Source organism: Lentinula edodes (assembly GCF_021015755.1).
Source record: "Lentinula edodes strain Le(Bin) 0899 ss11 chromosome Unknown C8R40scaffold_1, whole genome shotgun sequence".
Taxonomy (NCBI): domain Eukaryota; kingdom Fungi; phylum Basidiomycota; class Agaricomycetes; order Agaricales; family Omphalotaceae; genus Lentinula; species Lentinula edodes.
This window is the reverse complement of record NW_025764307.1, coordinates 953226-972009: the sequence shown is the minus strand read 5'-3', so window position 1 is coordinate 972009 and position 18784 is coordinate 953226. Positions and strand designations below refer to the sequence as shown.

The 18784-nt window shown below is 47.0% G+C and overlaps 8 protein-coding genes across 8 annotated transcripts; 5 read left to right on the top strand and 3 right to left on the bottom strand.

Annotated features, from left to right (window-relative positions):
* Nucleotides 1–898: 898 nt before the first annotated feature.
* On the bottom strand, nucleotides 899–3485 carry C8R40DRAFT_26066 (CDF-like metal transporter). Its single transcript, XM_046234520.1, has 15 exons — nucleotides 3305–3485; nucleotides 3075–3156; nucleotides 2836–3024; nucleotides 2701–2778; nucleotides 2590–2647; nucleotides 2361–2537; nucleotides 2293–2299; nucleotides 2109–2227; nucleotides 1951–2058; nucleotides 1862–1900; nucleotides 1761–1786; nucleotides 1524–1685; nucleotides 1452–1460; nucleotides 1227–1379; nucleotides 899–1166 (listed from the first exon to the last, which is right to left on the bottom strand). Exons 2-15 carry the CDS (start codon nucleotides 3138–3140, stop codon nucleotides 1149–1151), a joined length of 1209 nt encoding a protein of 402 aa, XP_046092313.1. The 5' UTR covers nucleotides 3141–3156; nucleotides 3305–3485; the 3' UTR covers nucleotides 899–1148.
* Nucleotides 3486–3517: 32 nt separating this feature from the next.
* C8R40DRAFT_26351 (uncharacterized protein) lies at nucleotides 3518–4153 on the top strand. Its single transcript, XM_046234529.1, has 4 exons — nucleotide 3518; nucleotides 3576–3779; nucleotides 3833–4039; nucleotides 4098–4153. The coding sequence occupies exons 2-3, from the start codon at nucleotides 3712–3714 to the stop codon at nucleotides 4002–4004; spliced, it is 240 nt and encodes a 79-aa protein (XP_046092312.1). The 5' UTR covers nucleotide 3518; nucleotides 3576–3711; the 3' UTR covers nucleotides 4005–4039; nucleotides 4098–4153.
* Nucleotides 4154–4455: 302 nt separating this feature from the next.
* Nucleotides 4456–5539, top strand: C8R40DRAFT_1164624 (uncharacterized protein; the record flags this gene model as incomplete). The annotated part of the gene is made up of 2 exons (XM_046230530.1): nucleotides 4456–4669; nucleotides 4728–5539. 2 exons carry the CDS (start codon nucleotides 4456–4458, stop codon nucleotides 5537–5539), a joined length of 1026 nt encoding a protein of 341 aa, XP_046092311.1.
* Nucleotides 5540–6519: 980 nt separating this feature from the next.
* Nucleotides 6520–7262, top strand: C8R40DRAFT_1064933 (uncharacterized protein; the record flags this gene model as incomplete). The annotated part of the gene is made up of 3 exons (XM_046225597.1): nucleotides 6520–6604; nucleotides 6672–6821; nucleotides 6889–7262. The coding sequence occupies 3 exons, from the start codon at nucleotides 6520–6522 to the stop codon at nucleotides 7260–7262; spliced, it is 609 nt and encodes a 202-aa protein (XP_046092310.1).
* A 692-nt stretch (nucleotides 7263–7954) lies between these two features.
* C8R40DRAFT_1180157 (FAD/NAD-P-binding domain-containing protein) lies at nucleotides 7955–10628 on the top strand (the record flags this gene model as incomplete). Its single annotated transcript, XM_046232947.1, has 16 exons — nucleotides 7955–8090; nucleotides 8141–8159; nucleotides 8215–8302; nucleotides 8378–8407; nucleotides 8474–8497; nucleotides 8555–8992; nucleotides 9050–9197; nucleotides 9253–9338; nucleotides 9387–9498; nucleotides 9553–9629; nucleotides 9680–9818; nucleotides 9875–10128; nucleotides 10181–10195; nucleotides 10249–10324; nucleotides 10379–10519; nucleotides 10579–10628. 16 exons carry the CDS (start codon nucleotides 7955–7957, stop codon nucleotides 10626–10628), a joined length of 1833 nt encoding a protein of 610 aa, XP_046092309.1.
* Nucleotides 10629–13338: 2710 nt separating this feature from the next.
* C8R40DRAFT_1031805 (uncharacterized protein) lies at nucleotides 13339–13797 on the bottom strand (the record flags this gene model as incomplete). Its single annotated transcript, XM_046223199.1, has 1 exon — nucleotides 13339–13797. A coding segment is annotated over one exon (459 nt), but the record flags the coding sequence as incomplete, so codon positions are not given.
* Nucleotides 13798–13929: 132 nt separating this feature from the next.
* C8R40DRAFT_1233215 (uncharacterized protein) lies at nucleotides 13930–15400 on the top strand (the record flags this gene model as incomplete). Its single annotated transcript, XM_046233328.1, has 3 exons — nucleotides 13930–14304; nucleotides 14357–14365; nucleotides 14427–15400. Exons 1-3 carry the CDS (start codon nucleotides 14139–14141, stop codon nucleotides 15398–15400), a joined length of 1149 nt encoding a protein of 382 aa, XP_046092307.1. The 5' UTR covers nucleotides 13930–14138.
* Nucleotides 15401–15533: 133 nt separating this feature from the next.
* On the bottom strand, nucleotides 15534–18554 carry C8R40DRAFT_25543 (uncharacterized protein). The gene is made up of 8 exons (XM_046234502.1): nucleotides 18127–18554; nucleotides 17960–18074; nucleotides 17412–17911; nucleotides 17171–17355; nucleotides 16920–17115; nucleotides 16523–16864; nucleotides 16340–16470; nucleotides 15534–16288 (listed from the first exon to the last, which is right to left on the bottom strand). The coding sequence occupies exons 1-8, from the start codon at nucleotides 18488–18490 to the stop codon at nucleotides 15668–15670; spliced, it is 2454 nt and encodes an 817-aa protein (XP_046092306.1). The 5' UTR covers nucleotides 18491–18554; the 3' UTR covers nucleotides 15534–15667.
* Nucleotides 18555–18784: the final 230 nt, after the last annotated feature.

Genomic DNA, 18784 nt, shown 5'->3' with positions numbered 1-18784 from the left:
GGCAAGCCAGAGAGTTTCCATGAGCCGGTCCGAACGTTTACGGTATACCAAGCCCTCAGGGGAAATGAACTGTGGATGTGCTTGATTATGGCCGTATCCATTGTCCAATCCAATCTCAAGGACCCGAAAGTAATTTAATGGAATAGCTAGAAGATGATGACACCTAGCTCAATCTGTACGAATGAGCATCCTTGATCTGAGCACGATGCTTACTGCTTCTTCCGTGCCTCTATCGCTCATATCAATGCTGAAAAGAATCGTCAAATGGTACAAACATGTGTGTCCAGGTTTTTCTATATGAATTGCACGATGCTCGCGGAGCCGCCTGTGAGTCTGTGACTCCAATGCTAGTGGGTACAAGTTCAGCACCAGGAGTCTGGTATACGATGCCGAAGAATGACCCAACGAAAGGGATTTCGGGAAGTAAGCATCGGAGCGCTCCTCAGAAACCTCTTTGACACGAACAATCCCAAAATCACTTTCTTTAAGACAAAGTGCACAGAGATAGAATTCTCCTGTTCTTTGAAGGACATTAGGAAAGCCTAGGGATTTCCTGGGCAAGTACATGCAATAGGGGTTTGAGCCAATGGCTCGGAATCTGGTCATATGCAGTTGAGAGAAGATATCTGAAATGGTAACAAGGCTCATCGAGAAGCGGTCGAGAATTGAGATATTGAAGCCTCGAGCTGCCGACGAGCTCGCCAATCACCGTTACTGTATGATTCCTTCCAATAACTTCCATAAATCCATTGGAACTCGTCATAACATATAGATTACAGGACCTTCCAGATGCGAGTGTGTGGGTAACTATTTCGAAGTTTGACTTCTCTCTCTGAGTATAGGCTACATAGTCACGCCCGGATGACAGGAAGCATTGCTAGATTTGTAGAAGATATGGCGACGGTGACCTTGAATATATAGACCAGATAAAATCCGAGGACTATTGCAGAAGGAGGTGGAGAATGGAGTTGCCGAGAAAGATGGATGAATGGGCAGATAACACGATTACGTGCGTAAGTCTTGGGACGCGTCGAGCATGAAATCGAGACTGATATGCACGAAATGCGCATGTATTGTACAAATTTGTAGCCTGAGGTGAGCACCTTCTCTAACATGCGTCGATAGTTTTCTGATACAGAAAACCCATACTACGTTTTTCGATGCTCCTACAGCATATCAGCAGTCAGAATACTTTCCGAGATTCCAAGAAAAGCCGGGGAGCGTACGGGTTGATGCGAAGTCTCATAGTCGACATGGACGAACGCACGTTCAATTTGTGGCAGAGCTTCAATCTTGCTTTGTAAGTGTTCGCTTATATCGTGAGCCTTCCAAAGAGGAGTTTTGGGGTCCATAACGATGTCCACTTCTACGAAAAAATCCTGTTGCACCCATGGCGGTTAACCGATTCAATAAATCACGCTCTCGCTGTCTTGGCAAAAAAGCTGTCTTACCGGTCCACTCTGAAAAATGCCGAAACGGTGAGTACACACAAGAAACCGCACCAAACGAAGAAGGAAACTCACATGGTAAGCCCGCACGGTATCGATCCGTTCAATCTCCTCGCTAAAAGTCAACGACTTGTAGGTCAAGAGTTGTAACACGCCATGTGGAGCAGATTTTCCAGCCAACAGCTCGAATTGACCGTAGATGGTCTTTCCCCATGCCATGATGACTCCGAGGGCGATCTAGAAAGGTAAGCATGATGATTTGGCGTGAGCAATGTTAGAGCTTTTAGGAAAGGAGAAAGAGTAAATGCTGACAATGACAGCTCCCATTGGGTCGAGAACTGCAAGAAAGAAGCGGATATTAATCGACAAACACACAGGCTAAAGGGCGTATGCAACCGGAATAGCGAACATACACCATCGAAGTTTACTTCCGCCGGTCGACATTAAAATACCTGCGTTGGAGTTTTGAATATAGAGGCAAGCCCATGGAAATTAGACACACCAAAACCATTGATCCATAGATCGTTCCGATGATCCTCCCAGAGAACATGTACTTGACTGGAGTTTTTGCGGAGAGAGAAGCAATATAAGAATAGGGCAAATTTGACGACTGTGAAATAAGGATTAGTAAATAGACTAGTTGACTGGGAAATAACTCACACAGGGCCGAAGCCACAGCGAGGATGGAGGGCAAATGGAAGTTTTTCACTGAACCATTGGTATGGGTAACGAGATCTCGCACAGACTCTACGATGACGACGAGATTAACGGAGCTCATTCTGTCGGTTTTAGAGAGTCGGCGATCGCCAAAGTTTGAGGCAAGCGGCGGGAGATTTTCACGTACAAGAATCCTACGAAAATCAACGTATTGGTTCCGCGTAAAGAAATAGGCGAAGCCGATAAGGAGCGTACCGTATACAATATTCCCTATAGTCTCTAGTCTCGCTCCCCCTACCGGCCACCTTTTGACGTCTAATGACTCTGCTTTTCTATTTAGCCATAGCAATAGGATGTTGGATCCAATGTCGAAAACAGAGTCGATACCCGTCGCGAGAAGACTTAATGATAAAGCCGATATTGCGGCATACACTGGCGGCAAGCAAATGCATTTACAGGGAGCAGGGAGAGGGAATGTACATACTTTGGAGTACGCAGAGAATTAAATTGGCTATTAGACTGGCCCATATGGCGATTTTGACCTGTGCAAGAATAAGTAAGGGTGGATGAGTGATATAGTATCGAAGATGCACACAGGGAGACGCGCAGCGTCCTCCTCGTCTCTTGCTTCACTGGTATGTTCTTCCATTGATTTTAGTAGAGAGACGATCAACTACAAAAATATATGTTAGAATCCGATGCACGGAGACAGATCATACTCGAAACGTACATTATTTTGCCGAGCATAGTAATTTTGTAGCTTCTTCCCATTCTTATGCTCTCGTAGCTCGAGTAGTTGCTTCTCAGACTTTAGAGCGTCACGAAGATGGAAAGGATCTAGTGGCAAGACACTAGCAGACTCTGAGGTACGTTCAATATCCTCGTTTTTGGTGCTTGGATCAAGTACCACTGTGTCGGACTTATGATGGCGTTAGAGCTCTTCAAGCGAAACGGGGAAGTAAAACGCACCTGGGCGGGTGAGGGCGCTGGAACCGCTATTGCTGGTATTGCAGAAGCTTTTCGATCGATGAGCATAGCGTCCTTGGGAACGCTAAAGAAGCCAAGAGTTTCCAATGCGCAGAGAAAATATGGGAGACCAACGATAGTGAGAAAACCCAAGACAGCGGTAAGGATGGAATCTGATCAAGTCAATCTAGGCAACCACGTTTATCCAGAATTTTGGTGCATACCAAACGTACGGACTGCAATTGGCTGACTGGGTGGCGTCGTCGATGCGACAGTCTTCAACGACGACCAAATGGCACCAGAAATGAACTGCTAGACTCACAAGCGCCGCCTGAACCCGAGCTTTTTTATGCGACGCTGTGTGCCTTTTCAGGCCCCAAATCTCCCCAAATTCCACGGCTTTTCCACGCCAGTCAAGGACGAGTAAATCACATTGTACGATTTCTGGTGAATTTCAGCGACCTTCGGACTGTGGAGCGGACATTGATTGATTAGAGCTACAAGATAAGCAGAATAGGAACTCTTTCAGGTGTCTTGCAGGACAAACCAATTGTCGGAAGTGGAGGGTCAAGAAATCTTATCTGATACCCGCGTGAGTACGTACGCCACCGGCTACCTTTGGCCGTTAGCGCCGCATTGCATGTTCATGCGGAACGACGACGATATACGAGCTTTGATGCTAGTGCTGGTCCTCCTAGTGTGTTTGATGTGAGTATTTAGACGACTTTCACCTGGAAGAAACTGAACATATATACCTACAGATCTGCAGCCCTGTTGTGGTTCCTCCTGTCGTCGTGTATGGGCACATCAATCCGCCAAGTCGCGTCAAACCTTTGGGAATACTCTGTACTTAGTGCCAGACATGGGGGTAATGGACATAGGAGATTTGGAGACGAAGAGCTATGGGAGATGGAACATCGCAGGGGAATATAACCATTGCGATTGATGAAGCTTGAAGCAGGAGAATTGTGAGTAAAGTATCTATGGTGAAGGAGAATACTTACACTATTTACTGTATACGGGCAGGTTGATTTTCCCCCTTGGCGTTGGCAATTATTAACTGGCTTTTCTCGTAAATTGATTGGGTCCTGCGTGCGTCATGCTTCCTATAAAGGTGAATGACTTTCCCAAAACGAACATATAGGACGTCAGAGTTCCTTAGGCGATCGCTATTACTCGCCAACCTGTCGTCCCAAAAAGGCGAATGTTTGCTCCGACCAAACTCTTCGTCTTTCTATAAATTCGATCTGGGGCGAAAGGCTTTTCTTTCCACCTCTCTGTCTTATACCACCATCATCTACCTGTAAGAAATTAACTTGCACTTAGTACATCTCTATACTTCACGATCATCACTACACTTTACGATCTCTATTAACGAATCATCATGAGACTTCCATCCAGCTCTTCGCTTGTCTTGGCTACTCTCGCCATTTCGTCTTCGTCTTCGACTTTATGCGCGCTCGCTGCTCCCGCGGGCGATCACGCTCAAGCTTCATCTGGTGTTGGTAGTTCCAATAATCAATTCCGGGACGCCAGGCGCGATTCAGTCTCTCATCCTAATCCTCAAGTTGACTACGCTCGGGAAGCGCGTTCAGAAGGTTAGTCGCGCGTTTTGCGACCATTCGTGAATCTCGCTCATGCATGAGTGTATTTTAGAACAAAATGTAGAAGTTCAAGAGCGAGGCCTTCTTCCTGGACCTCTATGCACTCTTCCGTTGATCCCTGACTTACTCAACGTGCTCGGAATGCCCTGTCCTAGCGTTCAAGCCGCAGACGTCGACACCTTGAGCGTGATGTCAGCCGATAATACAACTGATACTACCCCCGAGGCCTCTCCTACATGGAGTCCGACCCCATCGAATTCGTCTACTTCTTCTTACGCGCCTTCCACTTCTAGTGCTCCTTCTCGTCGTGATGCCTCTCCGCTTCCTCCAAATGCTCCTGAGCTTCCCGTCGACCCTAACGCGATCCTAGGAGGTGTGACTGGCGTTGTCACTGGCATTCCTGGCAAAGCTGGGGATGTCGCTAGCCAGGCTCCTCTTCCGCAACCAGTCGAGGACAAGGCGGGGACTGTTGAAGGTGCTCTACCTATACAGCCAGGACAGGTTCCGTCCACGGTCATTGGTGCGGCAAAAGACAAGTTAGGGGCTGCCGAAGGGGCTGCTCCTCAACCAATCAAGGATAATGCGGGAACCGTCGAAAACGCTGCTCCTATTCAACCTCCGGTTCGTCGTAGTCATCGCGCGAGACGAGATGCCCCTGCCCCTCCTTCGCCTCCTTCTGCACCGCCTTCGCCTCCTTCGCCTCCTTCTGGTCCTCCTTCTGGAGCTCCCTCTCCTCCCGTTCAGCCGCCTGTCCAACCCCCTGCCAAGCCACCTGTCCAGGCTCCCATTCAGCCGCCAGCATCTACCGCCACCGTCACGAGCACGAGTACTGTAACAGAAACCGCGGCGCCCACCTCTGCTTGATTTGATTTCTGGAATTCATTTTACACCTACGAACTATACCCAGGATAGAGTAGCCACGACTCGCTAATGATAATTTACTGTATGGAAGGGTATTAATGCTATATTTTTCTCATGACTATATGCGTCTGGTATCCCTGCTTTGGCCGACCCAAATTTGGTGACAATGTTTTTAACGCTAACTTTCTTTTGACGCTAACGGCGCTAATGTTCCAACAGCAACGGCTTATTCTCTGATCGCACTTCTGCTTTGACAATTTTATGATCACTTCAAATTAGCAGTATTGCCCACAGTCGGCGAATACATATGCACATATTATCAGAGCGTTTTCGGTTTCGTTCCTGGCCGCGTTCACAAATGAATTTTCCGGAGACGAAATTGAGATTATGGATGACACTGAACGTGAGGGAACATAGGACCCCGGATAATCACAGTGAAGGTCGTTCCCAAAATTGACGAATTTCGGCTGAAATGTCCGAACCAAAATCAAGAATTTCTGTCAAAAAATGTCCGAAAGTCGACCAGCCGCCGGCGCTTAAGCAAATTGGCGCTCGCCTAAATGATCTTCGGGGAGGCTTCAAAAAATTTCCAAAAGTCCCACGGACTCCCACCTGCAGATATAACTCCCCAAGCTGGAAAAAATGTCCGAACCCCTGTGAGCAACCTACCGCCGTCAGAGGCCTTGAAATGTCCGAAAATCGAACAGAATTTTCGAAAAATTTCTCAAAATTTGTCCGAACTCCCGAACGACTGTATCCCCAATTATCCGGGGTCCTGGGAACATCGGGGGAACATGTTGATCCAATCTGATTTCCCATCGGCTATGTAGCGAGGCTGTACAGTTTCCGTATAAAAGCCCAATGAATCTGCAGCTCTTGACACAACACCTTAGCGCAGGCCGCTATCATCAGTACAGACGAATTGACTTCGCTCTACTTCTAATCCTCGCCCGCTTCTAACTATACATACCCCTAGTACAATAATGGTCCGCCAAAACTTCCTCGCATTGCTTGCTGTTTCATCTGCTGTCGTGGCCCACGGCGCTGTTGTTGCCATCCAGCGTGATGGTATGTATGATCAGTTTATAAATTCAGACTCACGCTTGCTAAACATTTCGTGTTACTCCCTATGTAGTAGCGTTCAGTGATATCACTGCAGACGCCGCTTCGCTGTTCGGTGATGCCACGAGCAAGGTCAACTCTGCATTCCAAGTGGCCACGAGCAGGATCGGGTCTGCATTCGGACATACATCGCTTCCTTCTGGATTTGTGCAGACTGTAACCTGTACGTTCTCTTTGACACCACATCAGTGTTATCAATCGTGATCTTACTTACTCTCCCCCTACCACAGCCGACGCGGGTCACATCGAGAGCATCATCACTAGCTTAGGAGGGGAAGCAATCACTCTGGCTAGCTCCGGACAAGGCGTGGTCACTTCCTTCGCCGGCACTCACTTCACCATAGCCACTAGTTCCCCAACCCCCACAGCTTCCTCCGGCTCTTCCGCGCTAGCTACATCCTCTTCATCAAGTGGTTTCGTAACTTCCGCTACCTCTCGTCCAGTCACGAGCACCAGCAGCGCTGCTCCCAGCTCTACTGCGTCTCAGAAGAACAGTGCTGGTAGTGTCCAATTTGCCAACAAGATGACGACGATGGTGCCTATCGCTGCGACACTCGCGGCTCTGGTTGGCAGTGCAGTGGCCGGTGCTTTCGTTGTTTTATGATGAGTACTGTTTATGGCATCATTACGATGTTGCAAGAAAGGATGTATTATATAGGATCTGGATTGGATGGGTTTGATCTTGGTGTTTCCGTCAAGTGTGGTACTAGTGAAAGAATTATTGTCGAAAACCTCTGCCTTCAACATTGTACTTGATGGCAGATGGCCAATCGGTGTTCAATAACGTCAATGTTCAAGCGTCTGGAGAATGTGCAATGCCTGGTCACCGTCCGTAAAAGATAGTAAACATCCTCACGTCCTCTTCTACGAATGGCGACGACACAGACTCACTACTCCGACTTGGTGCATCAGTGGTGGCGCATGATCATGAGGAGGCGATAACAATTACCGGTAGCCGCCCTCAGGCCATATTTTTCAAGTATTTGCGCACATAAATTGCATGATGGGCGAAATCATGAGGGTAAATTGCAACTGAATACTCAACGTCTTTTTATTCAGCGGCGCATTATAATGTACATTTGAGGACCACAAGACCAGCTGGAAATCATTCCACAGTTTTCATCCTAAAACTGAACAGGATACTTTCTCCCAGCCCCAAATATGAGTTATGTATGGGCGAGCCCAGACGAACATTCGGACAACCCCAACCAGGTCCGGCTTGTTACAAATTGTCCCCATGGTCGACTGCATAAGTAAGCCATCGTACACTACCTATCTTTTGCGTTAGACTTGGACATGTCCTCCGTGAACGGGACTTCAGGTTTGAATGGCCACACAACGTACTCGCCCGAGAATAAATACAAGCTTCCGAGCTTTTGTATCGATGAAGCTCGTCCAATGAAGGTCGTCATTATCGGAGCAGGATACAGCGGTACGCACGCTTGAAATCACGACTCTCCATACCATTGACTAACGCTTCAGGAATCGTCGCTGGAATTCGGTATGACACTGTGCATAAGCTGTGTAGTTCAACAACCCACTGCATGATTACATAGGTTCCTTCAAAGGGTTAAGAACTTAGAACTCACTATATACGAGGCCAATGCAGGAATTGGGGGTACGTGGTTCGTAAACCGATATCCAGTTGAGCCGTTAGTTCCTTAATGCATCAGCGATTTCGGGGCTAATCCACGAACTCTCTCCACTATATTCTGTAAGGGCCTTGCGTGTGATATCCCTTCCCACTGTGTGCGTCCCATTAGTTATTATTGTCACTGAGACTGGAAACGTCTGACCTCGATCAACGTCCATCAGTACCAGCTCACGTTCGCTGAGAATGTAAGCTCAAAATCGCCATCTAGTAAAATAATTCATATGATTGACGCATGCCCCTAGCCCGACTGGTCCTCTTTCTACGCTCCCGGTCCCGAAATCCAGGCCTATCTTGAGTCCGTAGTAGAAAAATTCCACTTGGGACCCTACATCAAGCTCCAACACCGTCTCACCCGTACGCAATACGACGAGAAAACAGGAAAATGGCATTTGACCATCAAAAGAGCCACTGCTAGCACAGATAGCAGCAATCCGCAAATCCGCCAAGGGACTACACAGGATGGATACGAAGATATAGAGGTCACCGCCGACGTTCTGTTCACCGGAATCGGTAGCCTCAGCAGGTGGCAGTGGCCGGAAATCGAAGGATTGGAAACGTTCCAAGGAAAGGTGATCCACAGCGCACAATGGGAAACGGGAGAGGGAGATTCAGGAGCGAAAACGAAGTGGGAAGATACTGTGAAGAGCTGGGGCGAGAAGAAGATCGGTGTGATCGGTGTAGTGAGTATTCTGCCACTGAGGGCATGATAAAATCAACTGAAAGACCCTTGTACTAAGGGATCTTCAGCGATTCAAATCGTACCCGCACTCCAGCCGAGGGTAAAGACAATTTCGAACTTCGTACGAGGCAAAACTTGGGTGAGTGCAAGTTTTGTCCGAGAACACCTTGTCACTCTCGCGAACGGAGACGAAAGTGTGGACAATTGTGCGTGTTTTCGGGGAAAAAGTGCAAATCGGAATCTTGAATCTTCGCGTGATAGACACCTTCACGGACAAGGACAAGAAGAAATTCAGGGACAAGGAATATTACCGGGAATTCCGGCGAGGTCTTGAGTCAGATCTCAATGTAAGGCTGCATGGATTCTTGACGTCGTCGACGCTAAATGTTCTCCAGGGGGCGCACCTAGCGACGCTGCGAGGTAATCCTCTGCAGCAAGGAGCTCGGGAAATCTTTGAAAAGATCATGAGACAGAAATTGTCAAAGAAACCATGGATCGCGGAGCATTGTGAGTAGTCTGATATTTCAGGTGCTTTCACTAATGACCCTGCGCGGACCATAGTAATACCGGATTTTTCTGTTGCTTGTCGTCGACTGACACCGGGCCCTGGTTATCTCGAGTCTTTGTGCGAGGAGAATGTTTGTATGATGGGATATAAAATGGGGTAAATGCTTACCTTTTCCAACAGGTTGAATTTGTTCCAGAAAATATCAAACGAATAACGCCCACAGGGATAGAAACGGTCGATGACAAGCATAGAGACTTGGATGTCATCGTTTGTGCGACAGGCTTCGACACCTCCTACAAGCTGCCTTTTACATTCATAGGTGGGATGAAGTACATTGTTTTGCCCTTTTTGCCTCCTCTCAAGTCGATATTCTAGGCAGAAATGGCATTGAGCTGAATAAACAATTCGAGCCCCATCCACGAACATATCTAGGCATAGCCGTGGATGGATTTCCCAATTGGTTTTCAGCTCTAGGTCCAAACACGGGAGTTGGAGCAGGTTCGCTGTTAATCATCATCGAACGGCAAGTAGATTATGCTGTGGCGGCAACTCTGAAGCTACAGCGAGAGCGATTGAAGAGCATTGAAGTAAAGAAGGAAGCTGTGGATGATTTTGATGCATATCTCGAGGTACAATTTGAATTGAGAAGCTTCGTGATAGAGACTGACTTGAAGATCACAGAGCTTTTTTCCAACAGTAAGTGAAAAGGAGATGACCGTGCCATCAGCTCGTTGACAACGATAAAACAGAGTGTCTTTGGCGAAAAATGTCGGTCGTGGTACAAGGTCGGAAAGGAGGAGGGGAGAGTCGTGTCTCTTTGGCCAGGTAGGTATAATGCAGCAGATACCGAAAGGAATCATTTCATTCACCGTGATTTAGGATCATGTCTGCATTGCATCAAAGCATTAGAACACCCACGATGGGAAGACTACGACTATGAACCGTTAGATCCCGACAATAATAGATTTTTCTGGTTGGGGAACGGCAACACTTTGGCCGACAAGATACCCGGAAGCGATCGTGAGGGATTCGCTTTGTTGTTTTGACTGAAAAGTATTCTGACAATGAGGTTATTAAAGGATCATGGTATTTAAGTCCAGAAGAGGTTGATATACCAGGATTATACTAAACATAGAGAGTGTGTGAGTTATTAGTCTGAGTGTCCGTCGGATATCTGAGTCATACCCGCACATTAAGTCTCTGAACACACAAAGACCGATACAATGTTAGTTCGAAACGCTTGTGATAGTCGAGAGCTCAAAAACACTGGTAGATGGGGCCTGAAAACTTAGCGCGTTGTGACACTTCCACATTATCTATAGCTGCGCTTTTGAGGTCAGTACATCATTGGGCAGTAATAAGTTCAACAACACAGTTTTTTCAATGACCCTCGGCGAGTTCGAAACCAACCTAAATGTTTTCTGAGCTCCGAACAGCCACTGGGTACACCCGACTTTGAGATTTGATCCAGGTTACATTTCATGTTTTGTTATGCGACAGTTCATCCCGCAACGACAGAAGTCCGAACGGTATCACCAATTTTCTTCAAATAGTAGTCGAGCGAGATTGACTGAGCAGATCGTCCGGTGGTTCCAGTTAAAGACTCCCATCGTACGACATATTGGGGACTATCTGAGCTTTTGTGATTATCTCGATATGGGTCGTTGCCAGATGCGGAGGTGTTTTTGGCTTAAGGACATTCACAGTAGAAAAAACAGCCTTCTCCAAGTTGAGCATGATCAGATCACACAGCGGCAGAATGCCGAGCCTTGCCGGTACACCGGCAACGAGGCTCTCATTACAGACTACCTTTACCTCAGTACCTCTACTATGTACTTTGCTAGAAAGCATTCAGCAACTTCTCGTTCCTGCTTGATTGGCTAAAGACAATCAAACGTTTAATGCTTTCCACTGTCTAGTTGATGATGCGGCAAGGAGAGCAGATCCTCGAGTGATATGAACGGAGCAAAATGACGCCTCGAGTTGGAACTGAACATTTGCAGTGCACAGGTTACTGTTACGCTGGACGATCGTCAACTCGAACTGTTGTACGAGCTGATCAAGATAGGAGTTCCATCCCATCAGGATCGCTGTTTTTCTCCTCTATCAGTTTCGCACAGAGTGCTAACTCTCTTAAAGGAGCTTAAAGGACATCTTCTCAAACTACTTTCCTTCTCCACATTCGAAAGTAGCGATGTCTACCGGTGGTCCCTTCATAAATCAGACATATGACGCGACAGACACAACAGTTCTCCACTATACAGGCGGATGGCCTTCACCTCAGGACGCCTGGAATGTCAGCAATACAGGGGACGGTCGAATTCTTTCGTCAGAAGACATCAGAGCAAATGTCACATTCAGTGAGTGGATACGTGGTTCTGTAACAGCCTGTAACTCATGTTAATCACCACATTTCGCCACAGTTTTTCCAAGTTCGTAGAACTGTACCATAAACGTTGTGCCATTCTGGTATTCTGATTTTTTTAAACAGCCCCAGCCAATGCAGTGTATTACTATGGGCTTCCTCGCTGTTGCGGAGCACTTTACGCTATTTGTGTAGATTGCCTTTCTAGTAAAGCTCCGATTTTCGAGACAATCGATGCTGTCAACGTAACAGACGTTGGAGACAGCCCTCCCGTAAGAACTTTATCTGCTCTTTACTTCGTCTTGCTTCATTCCCTCCTGTAGATCGTTCTTTGGTCCAAAACTTTCGACACGCCTGGAATTCATGAAATCCTGCTCACAGATCAAAATGATTCTAGGTTTGGCCGTTCGCAAATCACCATCGATAGATTCGAACTCCAGATTCCAAACACAGCAACCAGCTCTATATCTGGAACCCTATCAACCGCATCTTCGCTATCTTCCGTTGTTACCAGCTCTATACCTGAAACCTCTTCGAACATATCTTCGACATTTCCCGCTTCAAATGTGGCTCAATCAAAGCCACCTCTAGGCGCTATTATTGGTGGTGTAGTCGGCGCTCTCGTCTTGATTGGTTTCATCATTATCATGTGGGTCTTTCGCCAAAGACGACAGAGAAGGTATCGTGCCCCGGACGACCCTCGCCCTCCGGGATCGATGCCATTCATAGCCTTGGTGTCTTCTTCCCCTTCTTTGGATAGCCCTCCGCGTCATAATCCGTCCCCTTTGCCTCGTAGAGGAACTGATCCGGGCCCGGTTCCAGATAATTTCAGCGACGGCGAAACGCTTCCTCCTGGATATGATCAGATTTCCCTAGCACTGTCGAACGTCGGACTTAGCACTCCGTCCCCTAATACCAAGCATTAGGGAAATTTTGATGCAGTTCAGGACACAGAATTCGATGCGTCCTTTTTGTCACTACTGTACTTTGAGATTTTTTGGATTTGCAGTGTTTTCGGCTAGGTTGTGAGGAGTGGTACTATGTTTTTGCTTTTGCTGTTGATCAGTGAACATGGCAGAACTAGATACCATAACCATAGGTGTACTTCAGTTTTTCTATATGATTTCCTCTAGTCAAGAGATTAGAACCTGAACACAAGTTACAACACCCATCCAATGATTATACATGTCAAAAAAAAAAGACAGGTTCCCCGGAAGCGATTACGAGGATTTACTGTTCTGGCTGGATTATTCCTATTCCTACTATGCGTTGTTGTAGGGGCAGATAGTGCATATCTAACAGAAGGAAGGGAGTGAGCATCAATAATCCTGTTCGTGGAATAGCAGGTTATCATACCCAGATCATACCTGCACATTAAATCTCCGAACACGCAACAACAGTCCGGAACCCTTATAACAGTTGAGAGCTCAGACACAGATGGGGTCTGTGAGCTTAAGTCATCGTCGCACTTTATCTACGCTTTCGAGGTTAGCACATGATTGGGCGGTTCACCAATTACGACTACACACAGTTTGACGAGTTCGAAACCAACCCAGATAAACTCTGAACAGCCACTGCATCCGATGAGATGTGTCCCATGTTCCATCTCATTTTCTGTTATGCGATAGTTTGCACCACATCGACAAGGATAAGTCCAAACGGTATCATCATTAGCATCTTCTTCGAATTCTTCGAGCGATATTAACTGAGCAGGTCGTGGACCAGTGGTGCCTGCATTCTGCACAGACTTTGCGTCGTACAGCGCCCGAAGAGCGGGGGATGAGAGCACTTTATAAGCTTCTTTGATTGTTGCGAGATGGATCGTTGCCGGTGTGCAGATATTTTTATCCGGGTGATGAACTAAAAGAGCACGATGATACGCAGATTTTACTTCTTCTGCAGAAGCAGTCCTAGCTACAGCTAGAACCTTGTAAAAGTCGACATCAGAAGGCGGGTCCAGCTTGGCCGATGAATACAGCGGAAAAGATACAGTGGAGAAGATACAGCGGAGGAGCTACAGCGGAAACAAGCTTATTCGCTATCCACGTGCTGTGATTTCAGTCGACTGTTGACGTTGATTTTGTTGCCTTCTATTGCCAACTCCAATCTCCCACTGATGTGACCGATCTGCAATTTGAATCAGAATGGGAGTTTCTTTCCTTGCTGTTTTTCTTCCTGTACATATACTATCTCTGCGCGCAGAGAGAGACTTCTTTCCCGACGTCCTCCCGGGCTTCTTCCCATCTCCACTGGCACCTTCAACTGAATGTCGCGATGGCTACCATTTTGATAAATCAGACTTTTGACGATAGAGACACAGCAGATCTTCACTATGCAGGAGGATGGCCTTCACCCCAGGATGGGTCATATAATGCCACCAATGTTGGACAAACTGGAACTCTTTCATCTACAGAAGATATCAGAGCAAATGTCACATTTAGTGAGTGAATATATATGGTTATGCGACTCCAATTGACGACATATATCAACAGCTTTCCCAAGTTTGTAGTCATAAATCATAGAGTTGTTTCCCGGTATCCTGACTGAAGAATTGGTTGACAGTCCCAGCCAATGCAGTGTACTACTATGGAATTCGTCGTTGTTGTGGAGGTCTTTACGCTATCTGTGTAGATTGCGATCCTAATAATCCGATTTTCGAGACAATCGATGCAGTCAACTCAACGGACGATGGAAAAAACCCTCCCGTACGAACTTTATCTGCTCTTTATTTCGTCGTGCTTTATATGTATCACCTCACAAAGGTCATTCTTTGGTCCAAAACTTTCGATACGTTTGGAATACATGCCATTATACTCACAAATCAAAATGATTCCCGGTTTGGGCACTCGCAAATAACAATCGACAGGTTTGAACTCCAGGTTCCAAACACAGCACCGGTGGTTACCACCCTCGTATCTGAACCTTTAGCCACAACTTCCACCGCTTCTTCGCCGTCACCCACTGTATCTATTCTAGCTCAATCAAAGGCACCTGTGCCCATAGGCGCCGTCATTGGTGCTATAGTTGGTGCTGTCGTCTTAATCGGTTTCATCATCATCATGTGGGTACTTTACCGGAGACGACGAAAGAGGATTCGTGCACCCGACGATATTAACCCTTCGTCGCAAATGGCCTCTATAGCATCTACGCCACGTTATGCGCCTACAGTGACTCCCACTGGGAGCGAGTCTTTTACCGCTTCGCCCCTCTCAGCGCGCAAATATCGCAGACAAATCCCACCCTCGTCATCGGACGTGGATACCTCTGCAGCCTCGACATCCTCTTCCTCTTCCCTAGCCGGTCGTCAGCGCAGTCGTCCGTTCCCTCGGCCCCGAAGAGAAACAGATGCGGGTCAAATCCCAGATGATTTCAGCGATGGTGAAACGCTTCCTCCCGACTATGATCAGGTTTTTCAAAGTGCCTCACGTTCGACAAATAGAGACTCACCGCGTCCCTCAATGCCAGCTGGGCAGTTCACGTCTTCCGCCGAGCTTAATCCTGACTCTGTGGACATCTTGTCACGAGGGAAGACTTGATGCAATCCCCGGGATATAGCATACAATATTCCCTCCGCTATATTCTTTACATTTCTTGGAGCGTCTTTTTGTGTATTAGGTTAAGTTGTAACTATATATGCCCTGGATTTTCACAGTTATTGACTTGCTTTTGCTATCATTGTCCTATCCTCAGTCACAAGTGAACATATTAAATCAGATGCCAGACTTATGGTATGAAATCCATCCAACGATGTTACATATTAAATACTTCTCCTCGAGCTATACTACTTACTTGTGCAACACGTCTCATATCATACCATCCCTCTGAGCCACAGCAACCAGCGTTGTTCGACTAATCGAACTTCCAGGTCTATTCGACGACCTCGGCGGTGGTGCTGGACTTCCGGCCCCTCTTTCTGACCTAGGGGGTCTATCCCTTCCAGCACTAGGTGGAGGCGTACGCATTTGCCTGGGAATAGGAGAAGCGGGAACAGAATGTGCTGGAGCTGAATTTGGTGGTAATAATGAAGAGGAAATTGATAAGATGCCGCTACCTCCAACCGGTGTACGACTTCGAGCGCTTCCGAGCATTTGTCCCTTGAACTTGCTTGTGTCGGGGTAAGCAGAACCAGTGGACATCGGGGCGCCTGTTCCCATTAATGGTGTGGTAGATGCTAAGCTTGCGTCTGCCTGAATATCCGGAGAAGGAATATTCAGTGCGGCAGGAACCTTTCGATTTGTTAAACCAGAAGAAGTCGATAGGGAGAGCTTCGGTGCAGAGGTAGCATTTGATGACCTAGCAAGTAGGGGCCCCTTAAACGAAGGTATGCTGATCTCTGAGGATATTGCTTTCGGTTGTATCTTCGGGGTTTCCGCTAATTGCTCGTCCAACAAGAAGCGGAAGTCGAGGCCATACTCTTCGAGAAGCTGATGTTCACATCAGTGATGGAAGATTAAATAGTTGCAAAGGATAATCACCTTCTTACTCAAATCATAAGTAATCTGGAGCGCCTCTTCGACTACTTTGCCCTCCACTCCTGAGCTATATACTTGATTTCGGAATATCTCCGAGTAAGTTTCGACTTGTGAACGCGCCCAGTCAATGAATGCTGCAACGGCCAGATTAGTCACAACGGCCACAGGTTGTGCTGGGAAGCTTACCACTCGCAACCTCATTTTCTTTGAAACTTGCTAGAAACCAGTCGGCTGTATGTTTGATCCCGGTGAAATATACCATGGCCAGATCTGCAATATATGCCCCAACATGACCCTCAAATGTGATTTTTCGTACATGACTTTTCATGACTTTAGAGCGCATCGTGAGGAACGTATGTCGTGCAGCCGGTCCAGCATTCAAGCGAACCAAGTAGGATATGAGAGCGACGACGGTGGATTTACGGTTAGATGTCTGGGAAAGATTTTCAAGAATGGCGGTTGTGAGTTGGGTAGATAATGATGGGAGTTTAGCGGCGAGCGGAGGGATGGTGGAAGACTTCTTCTTGCCTAGAGGAGAGAGAAATGTGACCCGATGTTTTCAGAAGCCAACATTTGAACCAACCTTCTTCAACTAATTCGACAGCTCTACTCCATTGCCGCAGGGCAATCGACACCGTTAGATCGTCTGCCCATTCGCCTGTCCAACGAACGTCTCGTTCAGACTTTTCCCTGGCGTCTGTGCCAGAAGTCAAAGTGGAACTGCCTGACAGTTTCGCAAACTCGGCCATCCAATCCGGGGGAACAGATGGTGAAGATTGCTACTCGTCAACATATTACCACTGAAATACACTCGTTAGATGATGAACAACTTACATCCGCACCAGGCCACATACTTTTGCGCCTTTCATGTTCCCCTTCACGCTCTTTACGCTTCTTGGCATTGTATTCGTCTCCAACTTGACGCAACATCCCTAGTAAAGTCTTCTTCTCTGCGAGAGTCTCGGTACGGAAGACATGAGTTTCTTTGCCATGTCTAACTTTGAATACGTTCGTCATACCTGCAGTAGAAAGATAATTTAGCAGCAGCGAGTTTGATGAGATTACAAGAACTCGCTTGGTGAATCTTTACTGTCTAACACGACCATCTCATTTAATGACCAGCATCTCTCTGCCACCAACTTGCCTTCTGAACGTCCCCCCGCACGTCCTGATGTATCACCAGCTCCGCCTGCTGTCCGTCTTCTCCGCTTGGCCACCAACACAGCATCGTCCAGCACGACAAACTTGACTCTGCCCATGACTTTGTATGTTGCTGCATTGAGTGATAGAACACCGTCGGCTTCTCCAACAACATGTCGACCTGGTGTGGTCGGGGCAAATTTTGCTGATCCTTCAATTTGAGCGTGCAGTTGTTGCATTTGGTTGAAGTACATGATACGAAGGTCGGCTACGGAAGATCTTCGATATGTCGAAATGCTGGAGGAAGATGAAGTCGGATCGGGGATATGTAACAGAGATGGCATAGACTTGTATTCGGAGAGAGATTCTTTCAATTCAAGCATCTCATTCTCCAGAGTAGAGATTTCTTTCGATATCATCACGAACTCGGCGTAGCTAATATCTAATTAGCAGTGCTAAACAAGCGGAGGAAGGCCCACTAACTTTTTGAAGACGCTTCGCTGGAGTTCAGAGGCAGTGTCATCCTTGGAGCTCCGTAATGAGGATTGCAGAGACTTAAGCTCTGCTTCAGTGGAATTTGCCAACTTCTTCTTCAGATCTGAAAGAGAGACAGTGAATTATTAGCCAGAGTTTGATAACAACCGACGCACAAGCATCTGGATCAAAACTCTTGTCGTCTAGTAATTTCTTTTCCTCTGCAGCTGCGTCCGCGGCCTTTTGACTGGACAATAAATCCTCTTGATCGCGCACAGATTCGTCTTGTTCTCCATCTATTCTCCTCACACCGGGAGCGTCAATAGGTAGCGTAGGTACTCGGGGAATGTTCAATTCTGTTGGACTCGAGATATCTGCATATCTTGTTGACATGCGCTTCTTGATTTTGTCGTCCACACGAGACCTTCCGCTGGTGTCTCGGCGACGAGGACGAGCATCTTTGGCAAGCTTGCCATTCGTAGGTTGTCGCGTGGGCTTACGTGCAGGACCTTGAGAGCGACGACTCCGTAACGACTGCATCTGGCAACAACGCGGTAATACCACAAAAGACAAATGGGCGCTTATTTGGATGAAACCAACTTCTGTATTACTCGTATACTGTAGCTCGCTAATGATACACCGAAAACTGCAGAGCAAAAGAGACTGATAAATTATACTGATTGAGTACTGCGTAATGAAGAATAAAAGCCAAATGCTGCACAACAAGCAATCGAATACGAAAACGAGATTAAAGGAACGTCCAGTTACGTTCTCAATAAATGGTATAAGCTGAAGAAGTGGGTATTATTACCCAAGAGAGATCGAAGGAAGAAA

Coding starts and splice junctions, on each gene's coding strand:
- C8R40DRAFT_25543 (XM_046234502.1), bottom strand. CDS start 18,490: ATGCAGTCGTTACGGAGTCGTCGCTCTCAAGGTCCTGCACGTAAGCCC. Junction 18,075..18,126: donor GAGTTTTGATCCAGATGCTT/GTGCGTCGGTTG, acceptor TCTCTCTTTCAG/ATCTGAAGAAGAAGTTGGCA. Junction 17,912..17,959: donor CAGCGAAGCGTCTTCAAAAA/GTTAGTGGGCCT, acceptor ATTAGATATTAG/CTACGCCGAGTTCGTGATGA.
- C8R40DRAFT_26066 (XM_046234520.1), bottom strand. CDS start 3,140: ATGCTCATCGATCGAAAAGCTTCTGCAATACCAGCAATAGCGGTTCCA. Junction 3,025..3,074: donor CAGCGCCCTCACCCGCCCAG/GTGCGTTTTACT, acceptor CGCCATCATAAG/TCCGACACAGTGGTACTTGA. Junction 1,787..1,861: donor CGGAAGTAAACTTCGATGGT/GTATGTTCGCTA, acceptor TCTTTCTTGCAG/TTCTCGACCCAATGGGAGCT.
- C8R40DRAFT_26351 (XM_046234529.1), top strand. CDS start 3,712: ATGTTCATGCGGAACGACGACGATATACGAGCTTTGATGCTAGTGCTG. Junction 3,780..3,832: donor GTCCTCCTAGTGTGTTTGAT/GTGAGTATTTAG, acceptor ATATACCTACAG/ATCTGCAGCCCTGTTGTGGT.